Source organism: Cryptomeria japonica, chromosome 2 (assembly GCF_030272615.1).
Source record: "Cryptomeria japonica chromosome 2, Sugi_1.0, whole genome shotgun sequence".
In the NCBI taxonomy this organism is placed as follows: Eukaryota; Viridiplantae; Streptophyta; class Pinopsida; order Cupressales; family Cupressaceae; genus Cryptomeria; species Cryptomeria japonica.
In genome coordinates, this window is record NC_081406.1 from 7651392 (window position 1) to 7673874 (window position 22483).

The following is a 22483-nucleotide window of genomic DNA, read 5'->3' on the forward strand; positions in this document are numbered from 1 at the left end:
GTTTTTAACTTGCATGAAAAACAAAAATTTGTTTTGTAAGTTTTAAAAACACCAAATGAAAATTTGATCTTAAGTAACAAAAAGGGTTAGTTTTAAAACCTGCACATGAAATGAAAAGTTAGTAAAATCCAAACATATGTTGGGCTTCCACAAGCCTAAGAAAAAATATTTTATTAGTTACAAGGCCCTTTTTAACAACGTTCTGTTACAATAGCGCTACTCTGTGTGAAAACAGAAGCACTACTTAACACAAAAGCGCTAAAGTAAAAACAAAAACGCTAAAACAGAATATTTATGCAGCAATATAAAAGCGCTAAATCCAAAACAAATGCACTAACTAATGAACAATAGCGCTATACTATTAACAAAAGCGCTAATTTTTAGACAATAGCGCTATTGTAAAAACAATAGCGCTAAAGCGCGAACAAAAGCGCCGAAGCGCGACCTGTGTGTCAAGTAAAACAGTCAAAAAGTTAGTTTGTCTAAAAAAAAGTTATTGTTGGATTCACGTCAGGTTCACCAAATGATGCTCTGCAAAATGGGCAATGTTAGACTAAAACCTGTGGTCGTATAACACATAAGAACACAAAAAACAAAGACAAACGTTAGTGTTAATCAACCAAAAACAATTCTAAGCAGGCCTACCAAAAGAGACACTAAAAACATGATGAAATATTTAACTATGGAAGCAAATACAACAAAGCATCTCCAAATGCCTTCTACCATGCTCTTAGCTCCTTCTCCCTTGTTCCTCCCCTCTCCAAGTTCCAAATTAGTGTAACTCTCAGCAGCTTTTTGCACTATGGATGTCTTATGGAGATTCAAGATTGAAAATGCTTTTAAACTTCTGCTATGGAAGTGTAAAAATAAGCTAAATATGAGATGCTATGAAATGAACTAAGATTTATTTTAGTCCAAAATGATAATATATTAGTGATTTTATGCTAAAATGCTCTCTAAAATTGACTATAGATTAAATGCATACAAGTTTTCAAGATCTGGATTATGAAGAAATGGGCTCTATTTATAGGAAAAATGGAGCAATGGATGGTTGAGATTGAGTAATCCCAACAAGGATCAGGATTCAATGATATTCAATCCATGTGAGGGCTTTCAACCCAATCCCAGGATGACAAGTGTCAACATGAGAGGGGTTCAGAGGAAAGGGAAGAAGCATTAAATGCTTGACATGACCTGAGAGTTAACTTGGGAGTTAAGGTCAATGTTGGGTTGAGTGAATAAATTCATTATTCAAATAATAACACTTTTATCAAATGGATAAACTCTTATGCAAAGGTTAAAGAGATAACCATGGTCAAAGCAATAAATGCTTGAGGAGACACATGAGTTACATGAGGGTTGAGTTAGGGGTTAACCATAAATGGTCATGTAAGAGCCATAAGTGGTTTGGAAGACTTTAGAGGTTAATTTGTTGAACACACAAAACATTTAATGCTTTTCAAAGACTTTTAAGTCTTTGAGAAGTGACTCCAAATTGTTTAGGAATGTGACAATAATTAGGGGATGGATTAGGGTAATTAGGAAGGGGTTAGAAGAATTTAGAAGGAGGTTTAGGAGTGCAAGTGGATTTGGTGGGTAAGGGAAAATAGGATTTTTATTAAAATAAAATTAATTTACTTCAATTTGTGGTTGCAACTTACATTTGTAGGAAAATGCAAGTGAGAGGGTGAATGATTTAAATAAATGTTTTTAATTATTTATTTAAAAGAAGGGGATTAAATTAAATAATTAAGATTTATTCGTTTAATTGATTGTGACTTTGATTTAATGAATTAATTAAAATAAATTCAATAATTTATTTAATTAATTGGAGAATGTTTTGAAGATGAATTAATTAAATGTTAATTTAATTAACTGATGGCTAGTGGGTTTTTAATCAAATAAATAGCAAATATTCATTTAATTAAAATGGACAGATTTATGTGACTACAGATAATATTAAACATAATTTAACAAATCTAAAATGAAATGACTTGCATATTCCATCAAAAGAATATATAAAATAAGGTGTACAAAATATGATACCATATAGCCTCGTAGGTCAAAATTGATGGCCGAGAGCGTGACATCATCAATCTAGGATATTTGGTCCCCTGACAACGCCTACAAACAAAAAATTGTCAAGCATTAAAGAGAGTTAGTATATCTTGTATTTTTTTAATTCAAAGTGTACTATTCTATTTTAACATGTTACAAAATTTATACCTCAGACGTCGAAGTTGCCGCTATAGTAACTGTAGGAGGAATATCAGATACCGTTACTGCATCCTGAAATGCATATTATTTGTATCAATTTAAATTGATCTATAAATAAAAATTCATTTACAATTATAAATTTTAAGTGATTGATAAATAAAATGCTATGAATTCAAATCAACACACCTGTGTCTATGGATGACTACCAAACAACATGTCATCAACTCATTCGTCAATGCCACATCGTCAGTCATGCGGTCCTGACATCTACTCTCACAAATTATGCATTAATGGGATGTGGATCCATCTGCAGTGGCCTCGTCATCCATCCATGTGCATATCCTTGAGCAAGTGGCACACACATGTTGAATGGGCTCACTAGCGCCACCTGCAACAACTAATGGTTCATCATTTGGTACAAGAGGATGTGCTAATTGTGTCCCATGTTGGATGATCGCATCAGTCAATGTTGTGGTTGCCTAAAGAGTCTGTAGCTCCATCGAATCTTTTAGGTCTATTGGAACAGTCAAATGCACCTTGGTTTTGTGTGCTAGGAGGCAACGACTCTCTTGGGCTACTCACCTACGGGCTCCAGGTCTATCTTGGGTAGAGTCACCACCTCTACCATGGAACTCTCTCATGTCAAAATAATTAGGCAGCTCATTGAAGACAAACACAGTATATTTTCCTCAAAAAATACAATGGCACCTCAAAATTATTACAAGGTGGTTCATCAAAGACCATCCACCCCCTCTGTCAAAAAAGATTCTTCATCTGTGCATTGGTACACCAATATATGGGAAACCTCTTTGCATTAAGAGGTAACAACTCACTAGTTTTAGGATCAACAAAAAGGGCACATATTTGTTGTTTACTAATGTTTTTGTTTTTCACTCCCTCATCTGATAACCCACTAGCATAATATTGACAACACATATCCCTATAGTTTCCCCATTTTGTAATTTGATTGGAAACTGTAGTGGCACCACTAGCTAATGTTTCTAGGCTAGTGGCAACGGATTTATGATGCTCAAGCTTAGATGTTTTCAATTTATTAATCAGTCTATTTATTTTAGTTGTGTTTTGCCCTAACTAATTAAGCAATTGCTCCTGTGTATCAGGGGTACGGTCAAATGTAGGAGTTGGAGGTGTATTTTGTGGGTTTTGTTCAGGGTTTTGAGGAGGTGCATCTTGTTGTTGTTGTTGTGGATTTTCAGAATCTGGTTTGTGTAACAAAAAATAAAAAAAACCTAATCAAAATAAACAAATTTAAATTCAAAACGTAAAAAAAATTGAACAAATGCGAAAGAAAAACAAAAATCAAACAAAACCAACCTTGATCCATGGCATTTGGGTGAGAAAAGAGCGAGCCCATGCGCGGTTTAGTGAAAAAAAACTCAAATTCTCAACTTGCGGCCGCGTGAAAAATAAGACACAGTCAGCAAAAAAAAAAAAATATTGACAAGCGATGCTTTAGGACTTAAAATAGCGTACGAGGCTCTAAGTCCTAAAGAATCGCATACGCGCTTTTGTCCCTTTAGTCTCGGGGACAACAAACCTTAGCGCGTAGAAGGTGATTTGAATTTTAAGTACCGCGAACGCAGTGCCTATTTTTTCAAGTTTTTTAGATGTGTGTCCACTTTTCTGCACACCATCTTTGTGCACTTACCCCACAATCATTTTGAAACACATCAAACCAGCGTACTTTTAGAAGGCTAAGGGGAGGCACAAGAGAAGACTGAGGGGTGTAGGTGTGGGGAGAATGTGTAGAATTACAGAGACAATAGAAAACACCTCAATTGAATGTAGATCTTGAAGGAAGAGAAAAAGGTGACATCATGCATGAAGAGACATAGCGAGTGTGAATGGAATAAGAAAGAACGTTGCATGGGAATGGAAGACAAAACATTGCGATAAGAGAATCCATAAAGAAGACAAACAATAATATGAAAATGTCATGCAAACGAAGCAGTAAAGACGCACAGAGGGACTTGCATCGAATAGAGGAAAGAAGAGACATAAGGCAATGCGTAGGTGTCAACAATGGGCATATAAGAATCAAATTGCAATGGAGCAGAGGTCACTTGTACGATTATGATGTGTAGTGCATGTAGAGGCAATAGAATAAGAGAAAATTTATTTCCCAAAAAGAAAAGGGCCAATGTGGAGATGAATGTAGGGCGATGAGCACATGAGTAAAAAGTGTAAGCATGTGAGGAAGATGGGTATGAAACTATAGGACAGTTGGTGTAAGAAATAAATATTTATGTTTAGGTAAAATAAAAGAGAAAGATATGTTAAAAAGTGAGGAGGTTGAGAATATCAGAGCATGTGGCATAGGTAAAAGACTTTCCTATGGCATTTCTTTTAAAGATTTAAAAATTTGCATAATGAGTAGATTGGCAAAGTGTTAAGAGAGTAGTATAGATGTAGACATTTATTATGTGAAGATGCTATGTGGAGGAAAGACATCACCAAGACAGAGAACATGAATAGAACATAACAAATAGAAGTGAAAGTCAAGAGAAAAAAATTAGAAGAAGCAGAGGAAAGAGAGTGTGTGGGAATAGAGAAGAGCATGAAAAGCATAACAAAATTTGGATACCTCTATATGTAAGGCATTAGATAGAAAAATATGCAAGAGACAAGGAGCGGATGCAAACATTTGTAGAGAAATTGAACGAAAATTTGGGCATTGTTCAAAATAGTCTCATTGATAGAGACAAAGAAGAATAATCTTAGAAAAGTTTTGAATGAAATACAGGTGAGAATGTGCATAGATGAGAATTAGTGTAGAGAGATATTGTGCTAAGAGAGGCCATTGAAAGTCCATGATTGTGCATAATATGTTCGCAAAACTGATATGTGGTTATCAATGCATTTGATTTGAATAAATCTACTTTTGTTTTTTGAAATTTATAAGCAAAGAGTCTCTGCATTTGTTTGAGTGTTTTTATGTGTTGAAGTAGAAGGCAAGAGGGAGTGCCTTTTGCATCATATGTGCATAAAAGTTAAAAAGTGGTAATTTAGAAGTGACATTAGATATCAATTCATAGACATCCAAATAATTATGCACTACACTCATCAAAAAAATCATACAATTGATCTAATACATATTCTTCTAATAAATGTTTTTATCAAAACCTATGCACAAATGCATCAATTATTGTTCACTATATTGTTTCAACTTTTGAGTAGTTACAACAAACGTGAAAGGATTTTTTATGAGCCCAAAAGTTAAAAAGTGACCATTTAGAAGTGACACCCGATATTTATTCATAGGTGCCTCAATAATTGTGTGCTACAACCACCAAAAAAAATTGCACAATTGATTTGGTACATATTCTTCTAATAAATATTTTTATCGGTACCTATGCACAAATAGTCTCAATAACCGTGCATTGTGGTTGCCAATAAATTGACACAACTCCTCCAATTAAGCATTCAAATTTTAACTACTTGGTGTACAAGTGGGCAACTATTGGTACATGTGGAATATTTTAGTGGGCTTTTTATTACCACGTATTGGTTATTTTAATTAAAGATAGTAATTGGGAGGGTTAATTGGGCAATAACATTGTGATTATTGATACATGAGTGACTATTAGGTCTTTTCCCCTTCTTAGGATACCATAATTACTTTTTGGTCAAATATTCAAAAAGTCATTTTTAAGACTTTTTGCTAGGCATGATAATGTGCATTGCTAAAAAAGAATAGAGCTCCTATAACATTCCATGTAATCACTACATGCTCACAAAGTTAGTCCGCACAACTATTGGCTCATCTAACCTACTGATGATCAACACTAACAACTTTAAAGTCACAATTGCTAGTGTTATACTACCAAAAATATTAGACATTAAATCAAACAAATGCTATTACAACTATAAAATCATGCTTAACTAGTGAATCCTTTCCATTGACATACATATCATTCCAAACTCCTAAAAATTTGAAAAAACTGAACATTGACCATTGAGATATGGTTAATCTAGCATCTTATTAAGATTGATTCTCATCATTTATTCAATCTTTCAAAAACGAAAAATACTATCACAACTATTAAATCATGCTCAGCTAATGAATCATCTCGCCTAACACACATCCCATTCGAAATTCATATAAATTTGAAAAACCTCAACATTGACCATTGAAATATGGCTAATCTAGAATCTTATTAAGATTGATTCTCATCATTTATTCAATATTTGAGAAATGAGAGTTTATGTTTAAAAATGGAACTCTAATAAAATTTGACAAAATTGAATGAGCGCAAGTGGGAAAAGTGACAAAGATGATAAATTCTCTCCGGCACTAAACCCAGCTGAAGTTATAATTAAAAGTTAAAACATTCAATTTCAATGGAAGGCTGCATAGTAAGACTTGCCTTGGAACAAAGATATATCCTTGTATAGTTTTACACACTGCTGGCCAACGTTTAGGAAAGGCTTAAACCACACACACTAAGCTTACACTCCTAGATTTAAAAGTGTTAAACACTCAGAGTTGACAGACATTTTCTAGACTTAATATGCTGCTTAATGTATATGGTCACACTAAGAATACATTTCTAGACTTAAAAGAGATAAACACTCAGAATTGACTAATATTCTCTGAATATGTTGTTTAATGTGTGTCGTTTAAGACTGGCCAAAGGTTATTGTATGAGGAGGGTTTTTTTCTACACACGGATAAATTACATCGAGAGGATCAGGATCATACATCAAAAATTTGAAGCACGCCTTCCAATCCTCATGATCAGAGCCCGCACTCACTTTCAGTTTGTCTCCCATCCCCAGCCAATTGAAGTCAAAATCGCCCTCCACTCTCACAACACGTACTTCCAGCACATCTTCCCTTCCACAATCTATGTCCGGGTGGATCATTTCACATGCACGTAAATTCTGATTCCTTTCAATGCTGTAGCGCAGCCTGTTCCTGCCTTCGCAGTCAAAGACTTGGCCAAGCGAAAGAAAACAAACAATATATCCCGCACAGTAGCTAATCTCACTCTCAGCAGCACAGTATTCAAAATAATTATTTTCATCCCGGTTCTGCCCATTCGGCTCGGCCTGCAGCCAATTGTACGACTTGGCTCTTCTAGGCATCAGACATTGACTCTCGAAAGAGATGCCCTGCCAAATACATGTTGATGGTGGCTCGGCCTGCAGCCAATTGTACGACTTGGCTCTTCTAGGCATCAGACATTGACTCTCGAAAGAGATGCCCTGCCAAATACATGTTGATGGTCAGGTCAAGCTATTTTTTTTTAATCAAATGGGAGTAAGGGTTTCAGTTTGACGGTCACCTATTCCGTTACGATTGTTTTCCCTTCCGGTTACAGGTGCTTTACACATTTTTTCGCAGTGCAAATGATGTACAGAGGTAACTCACCATTTATTTGAACTGTTAAATTATAATACAGTAATATTCTTGCATATATCAAGTCCAAATCACTTTATATATCATAAAATTGACAGAAATGCTTTTATAATTTCAAGTTGAGACGGTGCCCTAAAAATTGCGCAAATTATTTTACTGACAGAAAGGACGAAAAACGTGAATGGGAAGGGGAGAGAGAAGTTTCGTTGGACATACCTTGATGGTCTCGTAGAAGGAAAGTAATTGCTTTGAGGTGACTCCGGGGCCCGCAATGAAGATACTCTCCAAGGACTTGAGACCAGCCAAGCAGCTACCAAGTGTTGCGCTGGAAATATTTTTACATCCCACCAATTTCAATGTTGTCAATCCTTGCAAAGATTCCAATCCAGGCAGAGCCCTCAAATGACATGACCTGCTTACGTCTAATCTACACAGACTTTTCAGTCCAGACAAGCAGCATAAGCTCTGCAATTGCATACAGTCACGCGCATACAGCATCTCCAGTGATGGTGGGACCGCTCTCAATTCCGAAAGCTCGCTGCACCCGTCCAAATGCAGTTCCCATAGTCCACTCAAGTTTTGGAAGCTGCCGGGAAGGCTGCGAAATCTATTATGCTCAAAATGGATGATTCTTAACGAAGACAATTCGAATAGTCCGGCTGGGAGTCCATTTTCACACAGTTGGCAGTAGCCGGCATCCAGATACGCCAAACTTTCTAGCCGACCAATGGTGACCGGTAGCTCTCTAAGATTTGAATTGTGGTGGATTTCTAGTTTTTCCAACCGAGTCAAATTGCCAAAACTAGCAGGAAGGTTGCGTAAATTCTTACACCAAGATAGATCCAATTCTTGCAGACTTGAAAGCATACCGAAATCCTCAGGCAAACAAGAAACAGTATCACAGCCTTTCATGTTGAGAGAAACTAAGCTGTGGAAGCTTCCCAAATTATTGGGCAGGCTTTTCAGTGAATGGCAATTGTGCAAGTCCAGAATCTGCAACTGGGTATAGATTATTGTAGCAGGAAGTGTTTCCAGGGACCCGCATTCTCTCAAAATAAGCACGTTAAGTTTCTCCGGCCATATCTGTTCAAACATCATGACACGAATGAATCCAAACCCTTACTTTCCTTACACTTAAAAAGAAAAAAAAAATTGTATGCCTTACGTTTGAATATTCTTCTGTTTTTTCGTCCCAGAGATGAGTTATCTGACTATCGGTCACCTCCAGAATAACAAGCTTGTTCAGGTTCAGTCCCGGAGGTAGCCATGTTAATGAACATCTTGTCAATCTTAGCCATCTCAATTCGTCAAAGTAGCGTGCCTGAGGAAAGTGTCCCTTAATCTCAACATTTGCAAGCCAAAGCAGCCTCAAGTTGTACAGCGGCATGAACATGTCCGCCTTCACTGTCTTCCTTTCCTTGGGCTCGTAGCGAAGATAACGAACTTTCTTGGCCTTTTCCTTGATTCCATATAAAAATACACAAATAATTCTTACCTCCATAGTAACTGGAAACTAGCTACCATGTAAGACATAAACATAAAATAGCCACAAGAAACATATGCAACGTTAAACAGATGAAAATAAAATAATAGGATAGGAAGAAAATCCATACCCAGTGTCGGCGTAACATATGGTGCACATCGTCCTCATCGAATAGTCTTGTGCGTTTATGGGGATCTGTAGATATTTCATTTGCTACAGTAGTTCCCAAATCTTGGAGGCACCGATGCATCAGTAAGTCGTTACTAGAACCCAAGTTGACCAAAGACTTTTGCAAGAGATGTCTGAGAGAAGCATGAACACTCCGATTCAGTTCTGCCCAAAAGATCATAGCAATGTCCTTGTCCTGCCCTGTAAAAAGACAAGCAACATCTAGAAACATCTCCTTTTCATTGGGGTCAAGGGTATCGTAGGAGGCTCTGAGTTTCTTTTGCATACAAGGCTCATCCCTTAACTTGTCTGCCATGTCTTTCCACACATCTCTATCGTCTTCACCAACAAGGGTTTTTCCAAGAAGGTGGAGTGCAAGAGGATGGCCATCACAAGCATTAACAATATTGATGCTTAGGGTTAGTAGCTCTGGATCTGTACAGCTGGAATTAGGGAACGCGTGGAATTTGAATAACTCCATGGCATGTTCTTGAGGAAGACTCCTTACCTCGTACATTTCATCAACGTTCGCCACTCTTAGAATTTGTTGATTCTGAGATGTAATGAGCAAACGACTGCCTGCCCCGAAGTCAGTGAAATATCCCCCAAGAGCTTCCAGCTGCTCGACACTTTGAATGTCATCAAGGAGGAGGAGAACTCTCTTACCCCTGAGACACTCTTGTAGCAGATATTTACCTCGATCAATATGATCTACTTCGACTCTGACTTGGGAAACATCTTTGAGCATACGGTTTTGCAGCTTGACGAGCCCGTTTTCCAGTTGACATCTTTCTCCAACACCCAGAACAAAACAATGCACTTCAAACTGACTGCAGAAGACTTGTTTGCAAACAACCTTTGCCAGGGTGGTTTTACCCATCCCTCCCATGCCATGTATACCCACTTTCACAATCTTCTTCTGATGATCTGCTACGTTCAGTAATCTCCTGACATGCTCCACGCGCCAGTCTAAACCAAAGCATTTCGGAGTATCCAAATGAACCTTAGCTGACTCTAAGAATTTCACCACCACCGTCACTACATCTTCAATCAAATTGCTGTCCCTGCAAAAGTGTGAACTATATTGGTAAATACTTCAATGTCGATTAAGGAGAGAGAAAAAAATATGTAAGTAAAACTTGCTGTAGCCTTACGAAGAATATTGATTCTGAGACCATCCACAGATATCGGGAACATTCTCTAATGCTCCGATTATCTCGCTGTTTCGATGTTGCACGAAATCTTGTGCAGATGGAATTCTCTCCGGGTGGCGAACGTCTGAAGGCAAAACATGATAAAACAGAGGAAAAATTTTGACCCTGGAATTAACCATAAAACACACTTCATTCAAAAACGACTGTGACTGGATAAATTTTGGGGACAAAATGGGAATGCAGATCCTACTTTCTCGGATGCGTTGATAAGAAGGGCCGTCATCTGTAAATTTTCTTTGTAACCGGGTGAAAATGCCTGCTTCAACAAGAGCAGAGCACAGTCTGGTAGCAAACCTTTGGCAGATGATGTCAGGGTCACAAAAGCTTAAGTAAACGTCATGTATTTTGAGATGAGTGAATGGAAAAGAGGGATTGGCGGGGGAAGAAGCGGCAGCAGGGAACATATTGAGGCTGCAAGTTTTCTCAAAGAGGACACCCGATAATTGCTCAAACCAAAATCGGCCTTGGTTTATATGTATTCAAAATGTTTCTATTCCAGCTTTTTTCTAAACATATGTAGACTTCCCCATTTTCAGGAATGCGGAACCCGCCTGCAAAGAGTAGAAAATAATTTAGCTCCATTTCAGTATTAATACAGTGTTTTTTTATAAAGAAATGCTTATCGAAAACGCAATATAACGTACGACAAACAAATCGTAGCTGTGAATTGACAGCTGAAATAATGTGTCCACCACTCAGAATTACTTTGTCTTTAGTCTTTGTGGCGCACTAAACAGGAAATTGACATTATTGCTCGTTTATATACTTATGCCAGCATATTCTTTCATAATTATCAATAACATTAAAAGAAGGTGCAATATTTATGCCTTTTGTAGTTTATATAGATTATCTTATAAATTTTATAAGAAGTCTATGATTGAATTTCTAACTACTTTATTAAAAAATTGATAAGACATCAATCATTAATAATAGCATTATTGATAAAATATTAGATATTGTGTCTTGACATTGTTGGCATGTGATGCTGAAGTCTCACTGCCATGCAACAATTAGTCCATTACCATGCACTGATCAATCCATGCATGCATATGATAATAGATAGTTAGCATGCATGCATAGATTAGTAAATGAGTTAGCTCTAGTTAGATCAGTAATCCACCTTAAAAGACAGTTAGTTTTGTTTCTTAATTGGTGGTGTGAGATCTTCTATAAAAGAATGACAGTGTAATCTTTTTTATGACAAACAATAAAAATTTGTGTTGGTATTTATGTTGTAGTTGTATATTTTTGTGTTTTATCTCTATTTCTTTCCTATAGTTGTTAATTCTCTTCCTAGAGACATGATTGGCATCATTTGTGTGGCTTGATACAACATTATATGGTAAATTTTGGCATAGGTCATTGTAACAATATTCAATGTCACACTCGTCAACATTTTGAACATTGATTTTTGTTGAACATAGAATTGAGGACATTCAACATCACCTAAATGGATTCGCAACAAATAAATATAGTTATTTTAGAGAAGGAATTGTAATCTATGTATTTGTATATGCTTGGAATTCATGTAAACGACAAATATTTTGCTACATGTTATGAGCTAAGTTTTTTGTTGTCCATAAAATAATACATCTAAAATTGTTGTTAATCACAAGCAATCTTGAAATAATTAAATTTATTAAATAATTGTATTGTATATCTCTTTGACCATTAATATTTATTACTTCTAGTTAATGTTGACCTTTTGTAGACAAGTATCTAATGCATTAGAGTTAAGATTCTACACACAAAAAAAAAATTAAAGTAATTTTTTTCTTTTTGCATATTTTAGTAGAAAGTCGTATAATGTGAACAACAAGAAATTATGGAATGTAAATCAAATAAAGAAAAAATAAATTGAATGATAAAATTAAAATCATATGATATTTATGCTTGAACTCTCCTTAATTACTCAAAAAAATAATAAATTTGTGATATATTATTAACATCTTCAATATCTAATTGATTAAACTCAATGATTAAAAATAAAAGCCATGGTTAGTAGATCTATATTCAATGAAACCCATTGTTCCACGGTTGTTGGGGATGCAGGGATGAGGGACAAAGGGAAAAAGTTTTAGGGACGGGGGGACTTGGGCCTGGGGGGCAAAACGCATTTCCATGGAACACTGAATTGAAACCATAAAAATTTAATCATAATTTGATTCAAAAAAGATTAAATACTAACATGATAGATCGTTGAACGACTGATATTAAAAAATAATCTCTAATAAAAAATTAAAAAAAATCATTAAAGTCTATAAAGTCGCAATCCTACCAATAACAACAAATTTTAAAAAAGAGTTCATTATAAGTTAAAAATTAGAAAATGACAAATGCTTAATCCCATAACTCAAAACCTTATGAATAAAATCTTGCAACAAAAAAGCTATTTGTTGCATAAAAACATGGACTATAGGAAACTTTGCTATATGGAGATCCAATTATAGAAGCTTTGCCACGTACAACAATCTACAACTTTTCGTAGTTTGCAGCTCTCAACCAAGAAGCCCAGAATCAATCGAATACTTCAACCACTAACCAAAATACTTTGTATAATATCACCCAAATGATAACTCATCACCACATGATCAAATATATGTAGAGTTCATTGTAGACTACTACCAAAAGTATAATGGAAGAAAAATTGCCCGATGGTAAGGGATGAAAAATTGCACCATAAATGGTTTGATTATTAAGTTCATTATGGTGAGGGAGCATTGCAGGCATGATGGGACGAGCAATAAAAATTTAATCTCCATCCTCCCGAAAAATTTAAAATAACAATGAAATGGGTTTTTAGGATTATGTGCTAAATGAAAATATCTGGAATTCAAATGTTCTAAGATTAGCATAACATTTATATTTGAATTGAATTATTCTGAAAATTAGACTACGTTAAATGCACACCCTATAGGATTGATGTATGTACATTTAAAAGAAATGACAAAATGTGTGCTTGAAGAAAGCTTGATGTCCTTAATATAGTTTTACACGCCAAATGCTATTGTATGAGGAGGTTTTTCTTCTATACAAAGTTAAATTACATTAAAAGGATCATACATAAAAAATTTGAAGCACGCCTTCCAATCCTGATGATCAGAGTGCACACTCACTCTCAGATTGTCTCCCATCCTCAGCCAATTGAAGTCAAAATTGCCCTCTACTCTCACCACACGTACTTGTAGCACATCTTCACTTCCGGAATCCATGTCCAGGTGGATCATTTCACATGCACGTAAATTGTGATTTCTTTCAATGTTGTAGTATAGCCTATTCGTGCCTTCATGATTAAAATTCTAGCCAAGCGAAAGACAACAAATGATATATCCTCCACATTAGCTAATCTCGTTGTCAACTACATAGTATTCAAAATAATTGTCTTCCTCCCCATTCTGTCCAGTTGGATCAGCCTATAGCCAACTCTACAAGGTGGCTCTTCTAGACATTAGGCATTGACTCTCAAAAGAGATCACTCGTGAAATACATGCTGATGGTTGGCTACGTCTATTCTGCCTCCAAAATGGATCTTTTGTACAGCCTGTTAGCGACATGTTAGTCAATCGCAACCGTTAATTGCAAAATCGACGATGTAAAATGCGCGACTAACGCGCATGTTAGTCAATCCGTACTGTCGTTTTGGAGCCAGAATAGACGCGTCCCTAATGGTCAGGTCGAAGTACTTATTTTTAATCAAATGGGAGAATAGGTTTGACTTTGGCGGTCACTTATGTCGACACAATTGTTTTTCCCTCCGGTGACAACTGGCTTACACATTGTCTCCCAGTGTAGATATTGTACAGACGTACTCACCATTTATTTCAACTATTAAATTATAATATAATTATACTCTTGCAAACTTCATGTCGAAATCACTTTATATATCTTAAAAGATAAAATTTACAGCTATACTTTTATAAATTCACTTGATAAGACGGTATTGCAGTAAATAAGCAAATTGTTTTACTAACTGTAAGGACGAAAAAATGTGATTTGGAAGTGGAGAGAGAATTTTAGTTGAACCTACCTTGATGGATCATGGGCTGTTCTGTGTAACTTGGAAGGAGTTGACTAAATTTCACATCCAAACTATCTCATCTGGACGTTTTTGCAGGACTGTTATTTGGGTTGCTTGTTAAATGACTTCAACAAACTTAATATGGTTTTATTAGTCTCTCAATCATGGGCTAAGTTTCTCTTATTCATTTATCTGGCATAATTGATTGGTTCAAGAAAATTTGATAAACCATTAGCTACTATTAATAGGTTCAAAGGAAAATGTCTTTTTTAGGAAAGGTATTTAAGGTTTTTGGGATCTATGGACCCTTCCATTTTCCAATGGAAAACATGGCCTCTACTTAAAACTCAATTTCATCTCTCAGCTCTGCTAAGCAACCAATTATTGAAAAACAAAAATTAGTTGCTCCTAAACTTCATAATTTGTTATTCCTGGATTGTCATGCAAACTTTTTCAATGATTGGAGATGACCTAATGCTCATGGAATCTGCTTATTCCAACTTCGAATCATTTACAAACAAATCCTTCCTCCTACCACCATCTCACCCCATCTCAATAAGATGTGGCATTTATTTTTTGTTCAGTCCAAATGGAACATGGTCAACCTCCAAATTTGGAAGTCCATAGTTGATGCAAAATCTCAACTCTTAGCATGGAAATTTCTTCATGTTAAACAGTAGATTAGTAACAGCCTTTAATTTGTTTACCCTCTTCCCACTTGCCTTTTGTGTGCAAAATTAGAATCTATAAAACATGCTTTTTGGCTTTGTAGTTATGCTAAAAAATTTATGGAGCTCTCCATTCACCGCCTTTCCTACCTTGTTCCCTTGAGCATTGTCTTGGAAAACAATTCTCCTTGGTGCTTCTTCATCCTTTGATATTGTACCCCATACTTGTAGACATGTGATTCTTAGATGATTTTGGAAGCTTCATTGCAATATTATTTTTTCTAATCCAATCCTTCCACTGCAGATAGAAATTCAAATGCTATGTGCTAATTTGTCTATCCAAATAGAGAATATGCAAACAAGTTGGCATAACATTTTGCAAAATGACAAAGTACACAATCTTCTTCAATAGCTGCATGCAATTATTGAAAATAATAGAGATCCTGACATCGTTTAGTATTCACTTATGGATGGAAAATGACGAGAATAAAAATTGTATTTTTTTCTTATTCAATTATGATGTAATTGCTTCTCATGTGATTGTTCTTATTTTCAATTGTAGTTTTTATGTATTTACAACCACTTTTGTTGTAGTTGTAGCTATAACTACTTTTCAAGTAACTATTGTTATTTATAGGTGTATTTGTTATGTGTCTACAACCAATTTTGTTTGTAGTTGTAGCTATCATTGTTGTAGTTTCATGTATATACATCAACTTCTATTGTAGGTGTAGCTATTACTTATCAATTGTTCATGTTTTTTATGTTTCTCAATGATTTATAAATTCTTTCTTTTGCTTCTTTGAATAAAAAAAAATTCTTGAGTGTTTACTTTGCTCTAATAAAAAATAAATATCTCTAAAATGAAATCTATGATGTCCTTTAAATAAATTTTTCTAAAAATAGGTACTCTGGTTTTATTTTGCAATAGTAATACAATAAATCATAAAAAATAATGCAAAACAAAAATTACTATAATTTTACTTTTAGAACTCTAAATTCTTTTTTCTACTTTTTTAACCTCTACATTGTTTGTATTTATTTAATTTTTTTTACTATGGTTGTTAAAATTTATTATAAAAGTTTTTATTCTTATTTCTACATTTGTATTAATATCAAGAAAAATGATTTACAAATCATTTGTATATCATATATTTGTGTTTATGTTTATTCTTCAATATTAATAGTATATTTGTTATTATATTAAATATTTTGACATGTAAATGACCATCAAATTTAAGATTAAAGGTAAGAGTTATTAAACACACTTATACTTTCACACTCCACCCCTTACTGTTGAATGCCTCCCAATATAATAACCTTAAATATTGTGAAGAAATATGTGGATTGCCTTCCTAAGACAAGATTTTATGAATATGATAGGTCATTAACCATATTTTGAGTTAACATAAATTATGTACAATAAAATTTTGAAATCTAGAACTAATAAAAACCAAACCACTTAATTGATTCTAGTGGCCAATAGATAGTTGTCCATTATTTTGATCATTTAGTTCTTTAATAGTAAATCATAATTTTGGTTTCTTACGTGCAAGTGAAAGCAAGTTAAGGTAGCAAAACAAGTTCCAGCACTAATCTTCAGAGGGTAATGCAAAACCATTTCAAATCTTTATAATAGTTACAAAAATTCAATAAAAATAAACATAAATAACATGCATACTACAACAAAGTGATTTACACGAAGAAAACCCTTTTGAAACAATTAAAAAAATTAATAATAAAATAAATCACTCCAAAAACCACCCAATATATTATTCAAAAATCAACAACCAATTACAATGTATTTGCAAAACAATAAACACCCTTATAAACATCCAAAGATCCAGATGTAATTCAACATCTATAAGACTCTTACAAACACCCTTTATCTTATGTACCTAATATATAGGAGATGCAATATATGAAATCGTCAAATAGTATTACCGAACTATGAGCTAAAACCATCCAAAAGGTGGCACCCAAATTATCTAATATTCAAAATACCCTATGATGTGTCAAAAGACACACCAACACGTGTAACTCCCTTTTACAACTCATTTATGTGTCCAATATGTTTTTATATTTCCCTTTTCAAGAGACCCAACTTATGAGACTTTGATTGATGAACTATTTGAAACACACAAAATTTAATGAAGTTCTCTAATGAGGTATAACTTGCTATGTCAATTATGACTATTTTTTAGCCAAAGAGATGCCTCTAAAGCCTACAAATGACTTTTAAATGAAACTTTCAAAAACAAAAAATAGTAGTATCTTCAAATCTAGGTCTACTATATTTTGATCACAACCACTTTGGGTCTAAAAAAAATTCTACTACCAAGCGAAATTTTGAGAAATATAAATTTTAATATTTTTAAAACTAAACATGATCTTGCAACGAAAATTTATCAACATGCTTATTTAACTAATCGATATCTTTGAAAAAAAACTCACAAATCTATACTCAAATATAAATTTACTATATAAATATAAGATTGAAACACCATTTACTAGCCAGAAATATAACATTTATATTTGGATTGAGTTACTTTCAAATTTTGGCTACGTTAAATACACACCCTTTAGGATTTACCTTTGTACAATTAATTACACACAAAATGTGTGCTTGAAGAAAGCTTAATGTCTTTATATAGTTTTACACGCCAAATGTTATGGTACGAGGAGGTTTTTCTTCTACACAAGGATAAATTCCATTCAGAGGATCGTACATCAAGAATTTGAAGCAGGCCTTCCAATCCTGATGATCAGAGCGCGCACTCACTCTCATTTTGTCTCCCATCCTCAGCCAATTGAAGTCAAAATCACCTTCCGCTCTCACCACACGTACTTCCAACACATCTTCTCTTCCACAATCTACGTCCGGGTGGATCATTTCACATGCCCGTAAATTCTGATTCCTTTCAATGCTGTAGCGCAGCCTGTTCCTGTCTTCGCAATCAAAATTGTGGCCAAGCGAAAGACAACAAACAATTTTCATCCCGGTTTTCTCCATTCGGCTCGGCATGAAGCCAAGTCGAAGTGATAGCTGGAGTGGACATTAGACATTGACTCTCGAAAGAGATGGCCTGCCAAATACATGTTTGATTGTTAGGTTTTATTTTTTAATAACATGGAAAAATGTGTTTCAAATAAACGGTCATCTATGCAGTCACGACATTTTTTTCTCGAGTGACAGCTGGTTTACACACTGACTCGCAGTGTAGATGTTGTACAGACGTACTCGCCATTTATTTGAACTGTTCTAATAATAAATTAAATTTTCTTGCAGATTGTTAGGTTTTACTTTTTAATAACATGGGAGTGCATAAAGCCAAGTCGAAAGAGACGGCCTGCCAACTACATATTGAAGGTTAGGTCAAGGTACTTAATCAAATGGGAGCAGAGCTTTCAATTTGATGGTCACCTTTGCTGTCAAGATATATTTTTTACTTACAGTGACAGGTGGTTTACATATAACTGTCTCGCAGTGCAGATATTGTAGAAATCACAGCTGGTTTACATATTGTTGTGCTCGCCATTTCTTTGAACGTGATATACTTTTATAATATTCTTGCATATGACACGTACAAATCACGTGATATACTTTTATAATATTCTTGCATAAAAATAAAATATTCACCAATAAAATCTAAATTGACACACACTTTTATAATTTCAATTTGAGACGGTGCCGTAAAAAATACGCATATTATTTAGCTGACAGAAAGTACGACAAACGTGAATGGGAAGTTGGGAGAGAAGTTTCGTTGGACCAACCTTGATGGTATCGTAGAAAGAAAGTAATTGCTTTGAGCTGACACCGGGCCCCGCAATGAAAATGCTCTCCAGCGACTTGAGACCAGCCAAGCAACTTCCGAGTATTGAGCTGGAAAGTTTTGTACATCCCACCAATTTCAATGTTGTCAATCCTTGCAATGATTCCAATCCCGGCAGACCCGTCAGATGGCATGACCTGCTTACGTCTAATCTACACAGACTTTTCTGTCCGGAAAAAACAGCATATGCTCTGCAATTGCATACAGTCACGGGCAAACAGCATCTCTAGTGATAGTGGGACCGCTCTCAATTCGGAAAGCTCGCTGCACCCGTCCACATGGAGTTCCCAAAGTCCACTCAACTTTTGTAAGCTGCCGGGAAGGCTACGAAACCTGTTATATTCTAGATGGATGATTCTTAACGAACACAATTCGAATAGTCCGGCTGGGAGTCCATTTTCACACAATTGGCAGTACCCGGCATCCAGATAAGCCAAACTTTTTAGGCCACCCATGGTAACCGGTAGCTCTCTAAGATTTGAATTGTGGTGAATTTCTAGTTTTTCCAACCGAGTCAAATTGCCGAAACTGGCCGGAAGGTTGCATAAATTCTTACACCAAGAGAGATCCAATTCTTCCAGACTTGAAAGCATGCCGAAATCCTCGGGCAAATAAGAAACGCCACAGCCTTTCATGTTGAGAGAAACTAAGCTGTGGAAGTTTCCCAGATTATTTCTCAAATTATTGGGCAGACTTCTCAGTTTTTGGCAATTGTGCAAGTCCAGGATCTGCAACTGGTTATAGATTATTGTAGGAGGTAGTTTTTCCAGGGACGCGCATCCTCTCAAAATAAGCACTTTAAGCTTCTCGGGGCATGTCTGTTCAAACATCATGACATACATAAATCCAAACCCTTAAATTCTTCACACTTCATTAACGAAAAAACTATTTGTATGGATCGAATTTATTAGATTTTCATTTTTTCTATATTTAACTGGGTAAAAGGCTTTTGCATTAATGTTTCGATGAATCATCAACGTTTCTGATTTACGTAGTATAGCAACGTCAGAAGAAAAAAGAATGCAACTTTTGTAGGTCTTACGTTTGAATATTCTTCTGTCTTTTCGTCCCAGAGATGAGTTATCTGGCTATCAGTCACCTCCAGAATAACAAGGTTGTTCAGGTTCATTCCCGGAGGTAGCCGTGTTAATGAACATCTCGTCAATCTTAGCCATCTCAATTCGTCAAAGTAGAGTGCCTCAGGAAAGTGTCCCTTTATATCAACATCTGCAAGCCAAAGCAACCTCAAGTTGTACAGCTGCATGAACATGCCTGGCGTCACTGTCTTCCTTTCCTTGGGCTCGTAGCGAAGATAGCGAACTGTCTTGGCCTTTTCCTTGATTCCATATAAAAAATATACAAATATTTCATACTTCCATTGCAACTGGTATCTAGCTACCATGCGAGACAAACATAAAATAGCCAAATGAAACAGTAGAAAAAAAGAAGAGATGTGGAGAATCCATACCCAGGGTGGACGTAACAAATGGTGCACATCGTCCTCATGGAATAGTCTTGTGCGTTTATGGGGTTCTGGAGAAATTTCATTTGCTAAAGTTGTTCCCAAATCTCGGAGGCACCGATGCATCGATAATTCATTACCAGGGCCCACGTTCGCCAAGGACTTTTGAAAGATATGTGCGAGAGACGCATGACAATTCCATTTCATTTCGGCCCAAAAGATCATAGCAATGTCCTTGTCCTGCCCTGTAAAAATACAAGCAATATCTAGAAACATCTCCTTTTCATTGGGGTCAAGTGTATCGTACGTGGCCCTAAGTTTCTTTTGCATATAAGGCTCATCACTTAACTTGTCTGCCATGTCTTTCCATACCTCTCGATCGTCTTCACCAACCAGGCTTTTACCAAGAAGTTGGAGTGCAAGAGGATGGCCTTCACAAGCATTAACAATATTGCTGCTTAGTGTTTGCAGCTCTGGATCCGGACAGCAGTAATTAGGGAACGCGTGGAATTTAAACAACTCCATGGCATGTTCTTGAGAAAGCCTCCTTACCTCGTACATTTCATCAACATTTGCCAATTTTAGAATTTGTTGATTCTGAGATGTAATGAGCAAACGACTGCCTGCCCCAAAATCCCTATAATTTCCCCCAAGAGCTTCCAGCTGCTCGGCACTTTGAATGTCATCAAGGAGTAGGAGAACTCTCTTACCCCTAAGACACTCTTGTAGCAGGTATTTTCCTCGATCAATTTGTTCTACTTCGTCTCTGAATGGGAGCGAATCCTCTTTGGCCATGAATCGGGAAACATCTTTGAGCATATGGGTTTGCAGCTTTACGAGTCCATCTTCCAGTTGACATCTTTCTCCGACACCCAGTACAAAACAATGCATTTCAAACTGACTGTAGAAGACTTCTTTGCAAACAACCTTTGGCCAGGGTGGTTTTACCAATACCGGGCATCCCATGTATACCCACTTTCACAATCTTCTTCTCACGATCCGCTAAATTTAATAGTCCCTTAACATGCTCAACACGCCAGTCTAAACCAAAGCATTTCGGAGTGTCCAAATGAACCTTATATGTCTCCAAGATTTTCACTACATCCCTTACAACATCTTTCATCAAAACATCCTCCCTGCTGATCTGTGAACCAATACCAGTGAATACTTTATATTGATCTGAAGACCAGCCACAGATATAGGAAACCTTCTGCATTGCTCCGACTATCTCGCTGGTTAGATGTTGCCCGGAATGTTGAGCGGATGCAAGCCTTAGCTGGTGGCGAACGTCTGAAGGCACAATATCATAAAACAGAGGAATAATTTTGACATTCGACTTACTCATAAAACACACTTCATTCAAAAACGACTGTGACTGGATAAACATTTGGGAGAAAATGGGAATGCCAATCCTACTTTCTCGGATGCGTTGAAAAGGAGGGATATCATCTATGAATTTTCCTTCTACCCAGGTGACAATGCCTTCCGCGACAAGACCAGAATACAGTCGGTTAGAAAAACCTTGGCCGAGATGAGGATCACAAAAGCTCAAATAAACGTCATACATTTTGAGATTATTGAATCCATAGGAGGAGTCAACAGGCGAAGTAGCGGCAGGGGTAAACATATTGAAGGCCAAGTATTTGGTCTGAGCAACTATCAACTATCGGGCGTTATTTGCAACTTTCTTCAAAAATAACGCCCGATAGTTGATAGTTGCTCAGACCAAATACTTGGCCTTCGTTTATAGGATTGATAAAGTTTGATCCAGTTTCATCGAAACGTTATGTAGAATTTCCCAATGGAATCCACCTGGAAGGAGACAAAATAATTTTGCTCCATTATTATCTTCGTTTTCTCTGGCTTATTGTAAACGCAACAAAATGTACCACACACGGTAGATGTGATTTGAGAGGACAAAGTTGATTGCTTAGCTAGAAAGTACTGTCGACGAGTCAGAGTTACTTTGTTTTTAGTCTTTTCTGCGCACGAACCTAAAAAGTGACAGTATTCTGTATTTCAAAAGAAATTGTT

The 22483-nt window shown here is 35.9% G+C and overlaps 2 protein-coding genes across 6 annotated transcripts; both read right to left on the reverse strand.

Annotated features, from left to right (window-relative positions):
* Positions 1 to 1980: 1980 nt before the first annotated feature.
* Positions 1981 to 11044, reverse strand: LOC131064855 (disease resistance protein RPV1). Of its 5 annotated transcripts, none has more exons than XM_057999156.2 (6): positions 10406 to 11044; positions 9214 to 10315; positions 8766 to 9059; positions 7817 to 8683; positions 2227 to 2289; positions 1981 to 2124 (listed from the first exon to the last, which is right to left on the reverse strand). In XM_057999156.2, the coding sequence occupies exons 1-6, from the start codon at positions 10867 to 10869 to the stop codon at positions 2098 to 2100; spliced, it is 2817 nt and encodes a 938-aa protein (XP_057855139.2). In that variant the 5' UTR covers positions 10870 to 11044; the 3' UTR covers positions 1981 to 2097. The 5 variants fall into 5 exon arrangements, with proteins under 5 accessions (XP_057855139.2, XP_057855138.2, XP_057855137.2 ...); XM_057999155.2 differs by lacking the exons at positions 1981 to 2124; positions 2227 to 2289 and adding an exon at positions 6517 to 7446 and having other exon boundaries at positions 10406 to 10529; positions 10656 to 11042; XM_057999154.2 differs by lacking the exons at positions 1981 to 2124; positions 2227 to 2289 and adding an exon at positions 6517 to 7446 and having other exon boundaries at positions 8766 to 9053; positions 10406 to 11043.
* Positions 11045 to 17604: 6560 nt separating this feature from the next.
* On the reverse strand, positions 17605 to 22156 carry LOC131052301 (disease resistance protein RUN1). The gene is made up of 4 exons (XM_057986921.2): positions 20456 to 22156; positions 20030 to 20323; positions 18929 to 19805; positions 17605 to 18237 (listed from the first exon to the last, which is right to left on the reverse strand). Exons 1-3 carry the CDS (start codon positions 21413 to 21415, stop codon positions 19140 to 19142), a joined length of 1920 nt encoding a protein of 639 aa, XP_057842904.2. The 5' UTR covers positions 21416 to 22156; the 3' UTR covers positions 17605 to 18237; positions 18929 to 19139.
* Between the last annotated feature and the right edge of the window lie 327 nt (positions 22157 to 22483).